Genomic DNA, 17,524 nt, shown 5'->3' with positions numbered 1-17,524 from the left:
AGAGTTGGCGGTGGGTGGTGATGACTAGCTGCCTTCCCTCTAGTCTTACACTGCTAAATTAGGGACGGCTAGCGCAGATAGCCCTCGTGTAGTTTTGCGCCAAATTAAAAACAAACAAACAAACAAACTTACTTGTCCCTAGTAATTGTGTCCCACAGATTCGTTCTTTGTCCGGAAGTTGGAGATAATCATTGTTACAGTTGGTGCTGTACTCTATATCTAAAGCTCTCAGGGTGAGCTCTACTTTACAAGTCAACGGATTGGGTCTTCGGATTGTATAACGACAGTGAATACCCGGACCGTAATATCGAGGAAAAAACGGAGATGAAAATTTCCCAGAAACACCTGCGACTTCCTGGCCACAACCTATAATAAACGAAGTTTTGATTCACCTATACCTTGTAAAGTACTCTATTTACAATATGTGATGTTTTTATTTATTTAAAGCTATAAATATTTTTCTTCATAAGAGACTGGATTCTTGTGTTACACTGAATAATTAAAATGTTACTATTTCAAACTTTTATTAACCGAATAATTGTTCCATTCAGGTTGGCAACTGATGTAACAAGTGTTAACCTTGTTTAAAACGAGTCTTACTTAATTTATAAAAACGGATAAAACTGATTTAAAATATATTTGTTACATACACAGATAGAAATAAGAAAATCTGAAAATAGGTATAATTATTTTTAAATCTTTACATTAAATTGGTTAGCTAGAGGTCGCTCTATACGTACGACTTCGCACAGAACAACGGGAATTTTTTCGTTGGCTCACTGAAATTTCGAAACCTCGGCCAGATCCGTAGTTGTCACTATAGAACGTCATAGTAAGTGAGTCTCTTCCAACCGGAAACTCCATTAACCCTAAATGGATATTTAAAAATTGTTTTGATGATAACGCTTTATATAGATATACAGAAAGAAAACTTCTGTTTCAAAACTTTGGTGAAAACAAACCAATAACATAAATTGAAAGTTTTACTGACAGAAACAGAGCTACAGTTTTCTTTGGTTAAATGAATAGTTATGAAAAACGTATACAAACATCAGCAAGTTGAAACGCCTTCCTGGTTGATGTTATCGTAACACAACCATCCTCATGCAACAGTTTTTGATTTTAAGCTCCTATTCTTAAGAAAACTGTAATAAAACTTCTGATCTCCTTTCTGTACTTTGTTTCAGGTAAGTTTAGATATAGGCCTATCTGTGTTTGTTTTACGAAACCACTGAACACTAAGTGGAAATTCCTCGTTTTAATTGAATTATATTATCGGTAGATTTACCTAAAAACTCAATGAAGTAGTGGAAGTCAAGAAGTAGAAAACACGACTATGTATTTATTTTACATTTGAGTCGTTTAGTTTTTAGTTGTAAATTAACTACCGTCACAAATATTCAGTAGAGAAACTACTATAACTGTTATTGTGGTATAGTCTACGTCTCTAACAGTTTGAGATGGCCATAAGTATCAACTTCGTTCAGATAGTTAATATCCAGGTGTTTCTTCTCTGAGAGATCATTAAATGTTAACTTACTTGTTCCAGAAATTAGTCCACAGAGACGACTTCCTTCGGGAAGTTACTACACGTTTACTTACTTGTTCCAGAAATTAGTCCACAGAGACGACTTCCCTCGGGAAGTTAGAAGAGATTACTACACGTTAACTTGTTCCAGATATTAGTCCACAGAGACGACTTCCCTCGGGAAGTTAGAAGAGATTACTACACGTTAACTTACTTGTTCCAGATATTAGTCCACAGAGACGACTTCCCTCGGGGAGTTCTAGAAAATCACGTGAGCAATTATCTCTGGAATACTCGATGTCAAATTGGAGAAAGTCTATTTCCACGACACAAACGGATGGGTCCGCTTTACGTATTGTGTAAGTACACCGTTGGTTGGCGCTGTAATCGTATGGGTAAGAAGGTGAAGTGAACGTTCCTTTAAACGTTGTGACCTCCTGGTTACAATCCTCTGAAAAACGTTGCAAAAGCACCATGTCAATTACGTGAATTTTTGTTTGACTGGTTTTTAAAGCAATTTTAATCAGTGCATCCTAGTCCGATTTGTCACAGACTTTCTATTACTATGGTATGTATATATATCGTATTGTGCTTTATGATATTGTGTGTAACAATACGCCTGGACAAACCCAATGATTTTTAAGTGTTTCTTCACCGGAACTATATTAAAGATTTCTAATTACAAGAACATAATAACATCTCGACTGCGCACCTTGGCCAGTTGGATGAGGCACTCGACTGGTAATCTGAGGGTCACAGGTTCGAATCCTTGTCACACCAAATATCCTCGCTCTTTTAGCTGTGGGGGCGTTATAAAGTGACGGGCTATCCCATTATTTGCTGGTAAAAGAGTAGCCCAAGAGTTGGTAGTGAGTGGTGATGACTAGCTGTCTTCCCTCTAGTCTTACACTGCTAAATTAGGGACGGCTGGCGCAGTTAGCTCTCATGTAGCTTTGCGCGATATTTAAAACAACCAAACATTTATGTATATGTAATGGTTGTTTTTGAAAATTATTGATTAAATGTTTTATAATTCTAAAAATCTCTAAATCAAAGCACATGAGAATATGTTATAAAATATGGACCGTACTACATATGTCATATCCAATACCGACGAGGTCTTTCATCGAATACTAGTACTCATCAGGGCGAATGGGAAACGACAAGTGAATAGTAATGATCTAGGTTCCACATACACCATGCATATTTCATGGACATTTGCTAAGATGTTACCATAACATAACATTTTGGGACAGCAAAGCCACAAAGGGCTATCTGCTCAGCCCACCGAGGGAATCGAACCCCTGATTTTAGCGTTGTAAATCCGGAGACATACCGCTATACTAGCGGGGGGCTTTTGAGACAGCACAGGACGTATTGGTCTATCTCATTTTTTAAAAAATCTTAAAGCCATCCCGTATCATCCCTTCACTTATCAAACTTTACCCTAAACTAAAATTTACTGTTGCGGGTTCGAAACCCCGTCACATTAAACATGCTCGCCCTTTCAACCGTGAGGAATTTATAATGTTACGGTCAATCCCACTATTGGTTGGTAAAATAATAGCCCAAGAGTTGGCGGTGAGCGATGATGACTAGCTGCCTTCCCTCTAGTCTTACACTGCTAAATTAGGGACGGCTAGCGCAGATAGTCCTCGAGTAGTTTTGCGCGAAATTCTAAAAAAAGAAAAACAAACAAATTTGCTGCCTCTACAACATTTAAATCCATCCCAAAAGCCAACCACCCTGTTAGTAAAATGAAACTGTTTTAGCTAAAAATTACTCTCACTGAAGCAACATTTGGAAACTTCTAAATAGCACTTGTTTAACTTCATACAGACAAATGAAAACTGTATAAAAACATGAATGGAAGATAATGAAATATAAACAACTGTGACGTGTTTATCAAATTGAGGAACTTACCAACAGATGAACGATCGTTACATGATCCAAGTAGTTGGTTGACGTGGATCTTAAATCCTTTACCAACTCCGTATCCATCGCTGACAAACAGAAGAGTCACTGAATCGAATCCACGCGGGATGTTGACAGTTTCTGTCACCAGATAATGACAACAACAACAACATTAGGACGGTAACTTTGTGTCCATCATTTTGTTGAATATTTTAATACGTATTACGTTTTACTAAACTATTAGAAAAAAAGAAAGCTAAAACTGTTGCATATTGTTCACTCAAGTTGAAATATTATCCAGATTAGTTACTTGAAAATAAAAGATTTATTTTACAAAGACATTGTCAAGATACAATACATCATTAGAACCATCACACGCCTACTCTGAGATACAATACGTCATTAGGACCATCACACGCGTGTATATCAAGATAGAATACATCATGATATATATCAAGATATAATACATCATTAGAACCATCACACGTCTCTGAGATTAGGGACCATCACATATCTTCTCTGAGATACGTGTATATCAAGATAGAATACATCATTAAACCCACCACACCCTTACTCTCAGATATATATCAAGATATAATACATCATTAGAACCATCACACGCCTACTCTGAGATACAATACGTCATTAGGACCATCACATATCTTCTCTGAGATACGTGTATATCAAGATAGAATACATCATTAAACCCACCACACCCTTACTCTCAGATATATATCAAGATACAATACGTTACTATGACCATCGTACGTCTCCTCTCAAGAAATAAGTAGCTGATGAGTTTAATTATACAACTCTTATATATATTTTATAATTCGAAACCTGTCAGTTTTAATAGTATTTTTATAATGTTCTTATCACGTTTAATGGTTAGAGAAAATTTAACTTTTTCAGTAGATGTTTTTACACAAAGCATGAACAACATGAATTAATTTATTTCTAATATACATCTAGATATTTTTGATGGGAGGGCTATATCAGAAAACCCTGACATCCAATGCTCGTGTTTGAACAGGCCCTAAATATAACAAAATCCAGCAAAATAACCGAACAAAAAAAAGCTAATTCAAAGATTTTACTGAAATTTCTTGGATACGTTTTAAAAAAATATTTAATTATTTACCAGAAATCACTCCGTGATGAAAATATGAAAATAAAAGTTCTATTTTTTTAAGCGGAAGCTTTAAACCCTCACGTAGTTCATCATTAAATGTTTCTCCGACTTTTCCTAAATTTATTAACGATTTTATTCGTACATACGATTAAAATAAACTACCAAAATCAATGCAACAATGTGTTATATATTATCTTAACAAATTAAGCTACAACTTAACGTACAAACCACGGCACGCTAATTTAAATAATTTACTCTTAAGTGACTTTTTCAAACTTTCAACTAAATGAACTTATCACTTTTACCGTGTTTCTTCTCGTTCGTGATTATTTTACAAATTAAAAACTCACTTCTACCACTGTAACGACCACACAAACGTGTCAAGTCCGGAAGTTCCAAGTAATCTTTATTGCATCTCCCTCTGGTAGTTTCTAGATCAAGGAATTGGACATCGAAGGCAATGGAACACACCGTAGAATCCGCTCGACGGATAGTGAAAGTGCATCTTTCATTAGAGCCATAACTGTTTGGAAACCCGGGAGAAGTTATGTGTCCACTCGCTGTTGTCACCTCTTGACCACAGCGCTCTTGTGCGAGATAAAGATGATTTAATTAGCTGCGAGGCACTCAAGATATGGTTTTAATTCAACAGAAACCTTCAATCAAACAAATAAATTTCTCTCTGGTTTCGAGTATGGTCTATTCACTCATGAGCTATAATATCCATTACAATTCATATGAGAGAGCTAAGATATTTAGAGAAGAAAAAAAAACACAATAAATGTAGAAACTATTAGAATCCTTCATAAACTAGTGTCGACACATTGGTTTATTTCACACGGTCTTCTGGCAGAAAATCTGACGAAGAGTTTCTGCTTTATTTCAAATTAATAATTAATATTTTCGTTTATAAAGTTTATATAGACACAGTTGGTCCGTTTTCCTCTCATAAGACAATGGTAAGACCAGTTTCTCTAATATATATTAAAACATCTGACAGTTCATTTCATTCACCACGATTTTTTGCCCACTACCTGCTACACGTGAATCTGTGTTGTTTTATGAACTTAGCTATTTATACGAGACACATGTTTAAACAAATACCATTCAGGTGTTTCACCACAGCTGTCCAGCACGTGTTGACATTTTTGAGGTTCTGCTTCGTTTCAAATTAATAATCTAATTTTCACGTTTGGAAAGTCCACGAAAATGTTCCTCTGAATGCTTTGAATGTAATAATTGAAAATGTTATAAATCCGTAAATTTACCGAATATCCACTGAAGAGGATATACGAAAAAAAAAAAAATAGTCATATGAAAAAGTTAGAAAATTATAACTAGTAATGTGGAGATAACATTTAAAGGTCAGGGTCTCGTTGACAAACATAAAAAAGAGTCACTTTTTTAAGTATCGTAAGGCAAGTCTTTATCTTTTTTTTAGGGGGGAGTTAGTTTGTTTGTTTTTTAATTTCGCACAAATCTACTCGAGGGCTATCTGCGCTAGCATTCCCTAATTTTTCAGGGTAAGACTAAAGAGAAGGCAGCTAGTTATCACCACCAACCGCCAACTCTTGGGCTACTCTTTTATCAACGAATAGTGGGATTGATCGTACCATTATAACGCCCCTACTGCTGAAAGGGCGAGTATGTTTGGTGTCATGGGGATTCGAACTTGCAACCCTCGGATTACGAGCCGAACGCCTTAACCCACCTGGCCTTGCCGGGCCTAGCGGGGGAGTTAAAAGGGCAGTTTGGGGTAGGGTTAAATGCCATAGAAAACAAACAAACCACCTTTTATTTATGTTTGGTTGGTCTTATAAACACTTTAAAAAATCTAAAAACTAAATAGGAATTATTGCATATTAACACCTAATATCATATCACAGTTATGTTTTTTTTTGTAAGGACCAAAACGTCTCTGTGTGCCATTCATGTTAAAGCTGAAATATAGTTTTTTCTAATAACTCGCGGCAGGCAAGGTGTGAAAGCCAAATATAACTTTGAGATTTCGTTGACAGTTTCTACGACTAATAAAAAGGGACACTTTTAAGGCATAAAAATAGGAAGGCAGAGGCGTAAGCTTTTCCCTGTGAAAGTCGTTGATTACAATAGCAGTAATATTTCATTTCATTCTGAGATTAGAATTTTAATAATCTCATTGTCAAAAATCTATTCATGATATTTTATGAAAAAAAATTAAAAGTATTTTTAAATACGAAAACAACCTACCAGATGGCGGTACAGCTAGTCCTCTGCACGAATCTAGCACTTGGCGAACGTCAATGTCAAAACCGCGTCTTGATCCATAGCTATCACTAATAAATTTCAGTATCAGTACGTTGCCATCACGTGGAAAATCCAGCCTCCCTGAATAGAGGAAATTATACAGTTGGTATTATTGGAAAACGAATTTTTAGCGATAATAATCTATGATGAACGGTAAACCTCCCAGTCATCGAACTGAAAGCTGGAATAATGGAGTCGCAATAGCAAAAGTACAAAACATAGTCTGAAAATACAATAATATACGTTGGAATAAAACAATAGAAAGTGTAGTTGGCTTTGATATAATATTTTACAACGTTTCTTATTTATGCCAAAAGATGGCAATAGTGTGCACATTACGACGATTTCACTATCACAATTCATCATCACTGATAGATTTTTCAATAATGACTGGAAAAAAAAACGTACCCGAACGTTTATTGCGCATGTTACTAAGTGATTGTTTTAATATTATATCAAGAGAGGAGCATTTTTGTTTTAAAACTACAACAAACCTTTAATTTCAATATTTTAATGTTCCACTTTCTCAAAATGATCGAAGATAATTTACACTACGCAAGAACATCAACAAAAGAATGTACATTGTGTACATTTAACTGACATAAATAGGGTTAGCAAGGGTGGTGAGGGTTCTTCATGTCATAGAGCATGTCTCAATAATGAAGTAAAGGTCTGGGGTTTCCCGCCAGTATTTCTAAATGAAACAAAATACTATATGTAATAAAATGACGTGTTTGTAAACTCAGAAAATGGGGTATCCGACTAGATAACCTTTTGGCATCGGGTAAAATTATAACTGCTACATATTTATTTTACGTATTTAGTTTTAATTACCTAAGACGAAGATTGTTTTTGGAGTCTTTACAATTGTGACTGAAATATCTTCTGCAAATCAGAAAATTCTGTGTATAGAGAATACAGTTTAGCTGACAAAGTGATGCTATAGATCCGTTTAAGAACTATAATTTTACTGACTTCAGTTGTGTTTTTTTTAAAGTTTAAATAATTTATAAATAAATTAACTCTGAACGACAACAACTATATTCACATGTATGTAGACTAAATTTTCAGAGAAGATAGTACATTAATAAATTATATTTATATCATAAACATATAATAAAAAATTAAGTCAACGTTATAATCAAAATACATTAAACCTATGTTAATCAGTACAGTATAAACAATCTGTTATGGCATTGCAGTTTCGAAGGGCTCAAAAAGACCTATCCTGCCATCTGGTAACCTTCAAAAGAACTATTGAACCTTCTGGTGAATGAATAAGAAATTACTATGACTCATTATGAACTACGCCGTCTCTTTGCACACTAATATGTTATCATTCCTTTACAGTTCCGTAGTGGATGACGTAGTTTTTCACCTCTAGCCTCTTGTTTTGTTTGTTGTTTTTAATTTCGCGCAAAACTACACGAACGCTATCTGTGCTAGCCGTCCCTAATTTAGCAGTGTAAGAATAGAGAGAAGGCAGCTAGTCATCACCATTCACCGCCAACTCTTGGGCTACTCTTTTACCAACGAATAGTGGGATTGACCGTCACATTATAACGCTCCCACGGCTGAAAGAACGAGCATGTTTGGCGCGAAGGGAATTCGAACTCGCGACCCTCAGATTACGAGTGGAACGCCTTAACCCACCTTGGCCATGGTGGGTCCTCTGGCCTCTTATTGCTCAAAACTGACTCTGACGTTTTACATTTTGTGTATCTTACTTATACCACTTTCGTCTTTGTTGTTGTCTTTTGGTTTTATTTTTCGAGTAGTACTCTACCCATTTACCCCCTGCTTCATAACTCGTTGTTACTATAACAATTACAAGAATATTTACTAAAATACAACACATAACAAAACAAACACGCAAGATACATAACACTTGAACTTAAAGTCTTTGGTAAATACAAATGTACACTTGATTCAGTTATATACACGAGTTCCTTTTAAGCGTTTTACTAACTGTTCCATATTCCACTTACAAAGTCTTTTCTATTACTTTTAATCAGGATAATTAAATTCAAGTGCTTTTCTCACGTTTTTGACCACGTGTTGCATCACAAAGTCGAGATCCGTCTGGGAACTCCAGGAAGTCTTTGTCACATCGACTCCAGCCCCTTTCTAAATCGAACTCCAGAAACTCTAATTCCACCTGACAGATGCTTGGATCAGCACGGTGGATTACGTATACGCATTTTTCGTTTGGTCCGTAACCACTAGGGAAACCTGGTGTTCGTATTCTATCCGTAAATTTCTCTACGTGCTGATCACAGTAGTGTCCTCCTATATAAAAGATAAAAGAAATTATTTTAGACATATAAAATTTCACGACAACACAAGAAAAGAGTGACCAGTTCCATATGAAGATGTCTTTGGCATCTATAAGAAACGGTGTCGACATAGCTAAATTGCATGGTGTACTGAATTTATAACTTGACTAGTAAAAGCTAGGCCTTTAAAATTTTGAAGAGCTAAAAAGATTTTTGGCTAGCTGTTAGACGAGTTAAACGACCTGCAATTTACGAGAAAAACCGTGAACTCACGTCATTATCAATTTATAACATAAGTTAGAGGGTTCGAAGTATTATGATGGATAGTATAGTTACGAATGTACCATATGATGAATTATAGTGAATACAACATCTATGATTTGTTAACATGGGTCAGAAGGTTTAAAATATTGTAAGGGTAACATAGTAATGAGTTTAAGATACGGGTCAGAGGGTTTATTTGTTTGTTTAGAATTAATCACAAAGCTACAAAAGGGGCTATCTGTGCTCTGCCCATCAAGGCTCTGGAATCCCGGTTTTTGGCGGTGTGAGTCCGCAGACATACCATTATCGCTATGCCACTGGGGACTGGATCGGAGGATATGAAGTGTTATTTTCATCATATCGCTATGATTTTGTCGCATTAACAGCAGGTTTCGAAAGGTTTTAATGGATAACATAGCCGTGACTTTAAGATATATATAAAAATCAGTTTTTGTTTGTTTGGGGTTAAGCACATAGCTACACTATGGAATACCTGTGCTATCCGCAGACATACCGCTATGACATTGAGAAGCAAGAAAAGTCAGAGGGTTAAAAGATTCTAGTGAATAATCTAGCTATAACTTTAAAATACAGTTCAAGAGGCTGGAAAGTTGTAGTAAATCACTATCTATACGTAACTGAGTTCTATTACAGTAGACATTAAAGCTGCGATTTTTGTACGGATATTAGGGTAAAAAAAAGTAAAGTGAAAAATATAGATTCGACTTTATCGTACTAATAAATAACATGGCAACGTTTTGGTGACATGAGGTATAAGAAATCATGAACCGGCTTAGCATGGCCAAGCGTGTTAAGGCGTTCGACTCGTAATCCGAGGGTCGCGGGTTCGAATCCCGGTCGCACCAAACATGCTCGCCCTTTCAACAGTGGGGGCGTTATAATGTGACGGTCAATCCCACTATTTGTTGGCAAAAGAGTAGCCCAAGAGTTAGCGGTGGGTGGTGATGACTAGCTGCCCTTTCCCTCTAGTCTTACACTGCCAAATTAGGGACGGTTAGAGCAGATAGCCCTCGAGTAGCTCTGCGCGAAATTCGAAAAATGAAAAGAAACAAATCGTTAATTAGTGTGTGAAATATGTAACTTGTTCCACTGCTGTAGAAATATTTACATCAAAATAAAAGTAAACGTGAAATACGTATTTTCTAGTTTAGTGATACGTCTAGGAGTACTTAACAAGCTTCGTAAATTTATATTCAGACATGTATCCTGTACTTTGTGCAGGGTTCGAGTTAAAACAGTGCCGTTATATATTGTTCCATAGTGAAAGCGACAAATTTATATTTTAAAACGTTTGTTTGTTTTGAATTTCGCGCAAAGCTACTCGAGGACTATCTGCGTTTGCCGTCCCTAATTTAGCAGCATAAGACTAGAAGGAAGGCAGCTAGTCATCACCACCCACCACCAACTCTTGAGCTACTCTTTTACCGTTAAATAAGGGGATTGATAAGACATTATAACGCCCCCCAAGGCAAAAAAAGTACAAACACGTTTGGTGCGAAGTGGATTCCATCTGGCAACCCTCAGATTACGAGCTGAGTACCTTAACCACCTGGCCATGTCTAATTTATACAAGTAATAACAGTAATATTCATCTTTCTCACTTGATGGTGAAATGTCTCGATCGGAACAAGAGTTGGGAATTTGCTTCACTTGTATCATGAATCCTTTTCTGTGATTTTCTCCATCACTTTTGAACCTCAATCTCAAACTTCTCTTTTCCGGAAAAACCTCAGTTTTTCTGAAAAGTACCATAGCATTACTCGATTGTTTTGGTTTTCATAAATGTGATGTTAATTTTAATTGTTCTTGCTAATTCACGTGTTTCATTAACTGTTTCAAATCACGTAGACTATTAAAATCAATATGAAACACAAAAGAAACGTGTGTTCATATTATTTATCACGTTAATAATTAAATACGTCAATTCGTCTTTGGTCTCTACCTAAAAACAAGGAAGGAAGTAAACTTAACTTCTTATAATGTTGATTGTAGAAAACTTAAATGGCCTTAAGCTACACAATGTTTGTTTACTTATGTCAAGAATGTTTTGGTTTTCCTGCATGTTCTTGTATCAACATAAAGCGAATATGATAGCATTAAAAATAAATGTATCCTGACGTAGGGTATACCTAATATTTGATTTAACTATTCGCATTACGAATAAATAATAAGAGATTAAAAATATTTTCATGTTATGTAAAACTTGTTTCAGATTTAAAAAAAACATTATTTCATATTTTTATACAGTCGGTTGGATCTTTAGATAACTTTTACTGGCGAATATAAACTGTTTTATTCAAACAATGTGAAATAACATGGAAGCAGGTACAACATAAGGTAAAAGTAACAATAATAAACAATCCTATACAAACACTCCTCTTTAAATAATACTATATAAACAATACTGTACGAACACTCCTCTTTAAATAATACTATATAAACAATACTGTACGAACACTCCTCTTTAAATAATACTATATAAACAATACTGTACAAACACTTCTCTTTAAATAATACTATATAAACAATACTGTACAAACACTTCTCTTTAAATAATACTATATAAACAATACTGTACAAACACTCCTCTTTAAATAATACTATATAAACAATACTGTACAAACACTCCTCTTTAAATAATACTATATAAACAATACTGTACAAACACTCCTCTTTAAATAATACTATATAAAAATACTATAAATAATACTATATGTACAATACACTCACTCTTTTAAATAATACTATATAAACAATGCTGTACAAACACTCCTCTTTAAAATAATACTATATAAACAATACTGTACAAACACTTCTCTCTTAAATAATACTATATAAACAATACTGTACAAACACTCCTCTTTAAAATAATGCTATATAAACAATACTGTACAAACACTCCTCTTTAAAATAATACTATATAAAACAATACTGTACAAACACTCCTCTTTAAAATAATACTATATAAACAATACTGTACAAACACTCCTCTTTAAATAATACTATATAAACAATACTGTACAAACACTCCTCTTTAAATAATACTATATAAACAATACTGTACAAACACTCCTCTTTAAATAATACTATATAAACAATACTGTACAAACACTCCTCTTTAAATAATACTATATAAACAATACTGTACAAACACTCCTCTTTAAATAATACTATATAAACAATACTGTACAAACACTCCTCTTTAAATAATACTATATAAACAATACTGTACAAACACTCCTCTTTAAATAATACTATATAAACAATACTGTACAAACACTCCTCTTTAAATAATACTATATAAACAATACTGTACAAACACTCCTCTTTAAATAATACTATATAAACAATACTGTACAAACACTCCTCTTTAAATAATACTATATAATAACAATCTGTGCTCTCTTAAATAATACTGTACAAACACTCCTCTTTAAATAATACTATATAAACAATACTGTACGAACACTCCTCTTTAAATAATACTATATAAACAATACTGTACGAACACTCCTCTTTAAATAATACTATATAAACAATAAAACATAAATAATACTATATAAACAATACTGTACAAACACTCCTCTTTAAATAATACTATATAAACAATACTGTACAAACACTCCTCTTTAAATAATACATATAAACACTCCTCTTTTAAATAATACTATATAAACAATACTGTACAAACACTCCTCTTTAAATAATACTATATAAAACAATACTGTACAAACACTCCTCTTTAAATAATACTATATAAACAATACTGTACAAACACTCCTCTTTAAATAATACTATATAAACAATACTGTACAAACACTCCTCTTTAAATAATACTATATAAAACAATGCTGTACAAACACTCCTCTTTAAATAATACTATATAAACAATACTGTACAAACACTCCTCTTTAAATAATACTATATAAACAATACTGTACAAACACTCCTCTTTAAATAATACTATATAAACAATACTGTACAAACACTCCTCTTTAAATAATACTATATAAACAATACAATCCTCTTTAAATAATACTGTATAAACAATACACTCACTCTTTAAATAATACTATATAAACAATACTGTACAAACACTCCTCTTTAAATAATACTATATAAACAATACTGTACAAACACTCCTCTTTAAATAATACTATATAAACAATACTGTACTCTTAAATAATACTATATAAACAATACTGTACAAACACCACTCTTTAAATAATACTATATAAACAATACTGTACAAACACTCCTCTTTAAATAATACTATATAAACAATACTGTACAAACACTCCTCTCTTTAAATAATACTATATAAACAATACTGTACAAACACTCCTCTTTAAATAATACTATATAAACAATACTGTACAAACACTCCTCTTTAAATAATACTATATAAACAATACTGTACAAACACTCCTCTTTAAATAATACTATATAAACAATACTGTACAAACACTCCTCTTTAAATAATACTATATAAACAATACTGTACAAACACTCCTCTTTAAATAATACTATATAAACAATACTGTACAAACACTCCTCTTTAAATAATACTATATAAACAATACTGTACAGACACTCCTCTTTAAATAATACTATATAAAACAATACTGTACGAACACTCCTCTTTAAATAATACTATATAAACAATACTGTACAAACACTCCTCTTTAAATAATACTATATAAACAATACTGTACAAACACTCCTCTTTAAATAATACTATATAAACAATACTGTACAAACACTCCTCTTTAAATAATACTATATAAACAATACTGTACAAACACTCCTCTTTAAATAATAATACTATATAAACAATACTGTACAAACACTCCTCTTTAAATAATACTATATAAACAATGCTGTACAAACACTCTCTCTTTAAATAATACTATATAAACAATACTGTACGAACACTCCTCTTTAAATAATACTATATAAACAATACTGTACAAACACTCCTCTTTAAATAATACTATATAAACAATACTGTACAAACACTCATCTTTAAATAATACTATATAAACAATGCTGTCTTTAAATAATACAAACACTCAAACTCTTTAAACAATACTATATAAACAATACTGTACGAACACTCCTCTTTAAATAATACTATATAAACAATACTGTACGAACACTCCTCTTAAAATAATACTATATAAACAATACTGTACAAACACTCCTCTTTATAAATAATACTATATAAATAAACAATACTGTACAAACACTCCTCTTTAAATAATACTATATAAACAATACTGTACAAACACTCCTCTTTAAATAATACTATATAAACAATACTGTACAAACACTCCTCTTTAAATAATACTATATAAACAATACTGTACAAACACTCCTCTTTAAATAATACTATATAAACAATACTGTACAAACACTCCTCTTTAAATAATACTATATAAACAATACTGTACAAACACTCCTCTTTAAATAATACTATATAAACAATACTGTACAAACACTCCTCTTTAAATAATACTATATAAACAATACTGTACAAACACTCCTCTTTAAATAATACTATATAAACAATACTGTACAAACACTCCTCTTTAAATATACTGTACATAAACAATACTGTACAAACATATAAACAATAAACTGTGTACAAACACTCCTCTTTAAATAATACTATATAAACAATACTGTACAAACACTCCTCTTTAAATAATACTATATAAACAATACTGTACAAACACTCCTCTTTAAATAATACTATATAAACAATACTGTACAAACACTCCTCTTATAAATAATACTATATAATACTATATAAACAATACTGTACAAACACTCTTTAAATCTTTATAAATACTGTACTATATAAACAAACAATACTGTACAAACACTCCTCTTTAAATAATACTATATAAACAATACTGTACAAACACTCCTCTTTAAATAATACTATATAAACAATACTGTACAAACACTCCTCTTTAAATAATACTATATAAACAATACTGTACAAACACTCCTCTTTAAATAATACTATATAAACAATACTGTACAAACACTCCTCTTTAAATAATACTATATAAACAATACTGTACAAACACTCTTTAAATAATACTATATAAACAATACTGTATAACACTTCCTCTTTAAATAATATATAAAACAATACTGTACAAACACTCTCTCTTTAAATAATACTATATAAACAATACTGTACAAACACTCCTCTTTAAATAATACTATATAAACAATACTGTACAAACACTCCTCTTTAAATAATACTATATAAACAATACTGTACAAACACTCCTTAAATAATACTTTAAATACTGTATACTATATAAATAATACTATATAAACAATACTGTACAAACACTCCTCTTTAAATAATACTATATAAACAATACTGTACAAACACTCCTCTTTAAATAATACTATATAAACAATACTGTACAAACACTCCTCTTTAAATAATACTATATAAACAATACTGTACAAACACTCCTCTTTAAATAATACTATATAAACAATACTGTACAAACACTCCTCTTTAAATAATACTATATAAACAATACTGTACAAACACTCCTCTTTAAATAATACTATATAAACAATACTGTACAAACACTCCTCTTTAAATAATACTATATAAACAATACTGTACAAACACTCCTCTTTAAATAATACTATATAAACAATACTGTACAAACACTCCTCTTTAAATAATACTATATAAACAATACTGTACAAACACTCCTTCTTAAATAATACTATATAAACAATACTGTACAAACACCCTCTTTACTGTAAAACACTCCTAATACTATATAAACAATACTGTACAAACACTACTCTTTTTAAATAATACTATATAAACAATACTGTACGAACACTCCTCTTTAAATAATACTATATAAACAATACTGTACAAACACTCCTCTTTAAATAATACTATATAAACAATACTGTACGAACACTCCTCTTTAAATAATACTATATAAACAATCCTCTTTAAATAATACTGTACAAACACTCCTCTTTAAATAATACTATATAAACAATACTGTACAAACACTCCTCTTTAAATAATACTATAAATACTGTACTATATAATACAATACTGTACAAACACTCCTCTTTAAATAATACTATATAAAACAATACTGTACAAACACTCCTCTTTAAATAATACTATATAAACAATACTGTACAAACACTCCTCTTTAAATAATACTATATAAACAATACTGTACAAACACTCCTCTTTAAATAATACTATATAAACAATACTGTACAAACACTCCTCTTTAAATAATACTATATAAACAATACTAACACTCCTCTTTAAACACTCCTCTTTAAATAATACTATATAAACAATACTGTACAAACACTCCTCTTTAAATAATACTATATAAACAATACTGTACAAACACTCCTCTTTAAAATAATATAAACTATATAAATACAATAAACTGTACAAACACTCCTCTTTAAATAATACTATATAAACAATACTGTACTGTTTAAAAATACACTCCACTTTTAAATAATACTATATAAACAATACTGTACAAACACTCCTCTTTAAATAATACTATATAAACAATACTGTACAAACACTCCTCTTTAAATAATACTATATAAACAATACTGTACAAACACTCCTCTTTAAATAATACTATATAAACAATACTGTACAAACACTCCTCTTTAAATAATACTATATAAACAATACTGTACAAAACACTCCTCTTTAAATAATACTATATAAACAATACTATATAAACAAAATAATACTATATAAACAATACTGTACAAACACTCCCTCTTTAAAATAATACTATATAAACAATACTGTACAAACACTCACCTCTTTAAATAATACTATATAAACAATACTGTACAAACACTCCTCTTTAAATAATACTATATAAACAATACTGTACAAACACTCTCTCTTTAAATAATACTATATAAACAATACTGTACAACACAAATAATACTATATAAACAATACTGTACAAACACTAAATAATACTATATAAACAATACTGTACAAACACTCCTCTTAAATAATAATACTATATAAACAATACTGTACAA

The 17,524-nt window shown here is 31.6% G+C and overlaps 1 protein-coding gene across 1 annotated transcript in view; it reads right to left on the bottom strand.

Moving 5' to 3' along the window:
* The window catches only part of LOC143228880 (cubilin-like), a 50,202-nt gene that overhangs the window by 9,744 nt on the left and 22,934 nt on the right, over nucleotides 1–17,524 (bottom strand). The window contains exons 2-9 of the mRNA XM_076460304.1: nucleotides 11,023–11,159; nucleotides 8,904–9,149; nucleotides 6,804–6,941; nucleotides 4,925–5,161; nucleotides 3,452–3,583; nucleotides 1,743–1,979; nucleotides 741–869; nucleotides 133–366 (exon numbers count right to left, since the gene is read on the bottom strand). Coding sequence (XP_076316419.1) covers nucleotides 133–366; nucleotides 741–869; nucleotides 1,743–1,979; nucleotides 3,452–3,583; nucleotides 4,925–5,161; nucleotides 6,804–6,941; nucleotides 8,904–9,149; nucleotides 11,023–11,159 — 1,490 coding nt within the window. The remainder of the gene's footprint in view (nucleotides 1–132; nucleotides 367–740; nucleotides 870–1,742; nucleotides 1,980–3,451; nucleotides 3,584–4,924; nucleotides 5,162–6,803; nucleotides 6,942–8,903; nucleotides 9,150–11,022; nucleotides 11,160–17,524) is intronic.

This window comes from Tachypleus tridentatus, chromosome 10, assembly GCF_004210375.1.
Source record: "Tachypleus tridentatus isolate NWPU-2018 chromosome 10, ASM421037v1, whole genome shotgun sequence".
Lineage (NCBI taxonomy): Eukaryota > Metazoa > Arthropoda > Merostomata > Xiphosura > Limulidae > Tachypleus > Tachypleus tridentatus.
This window is presented reverse-complemented; position numbering and strand designations above follow the sequence as displayed.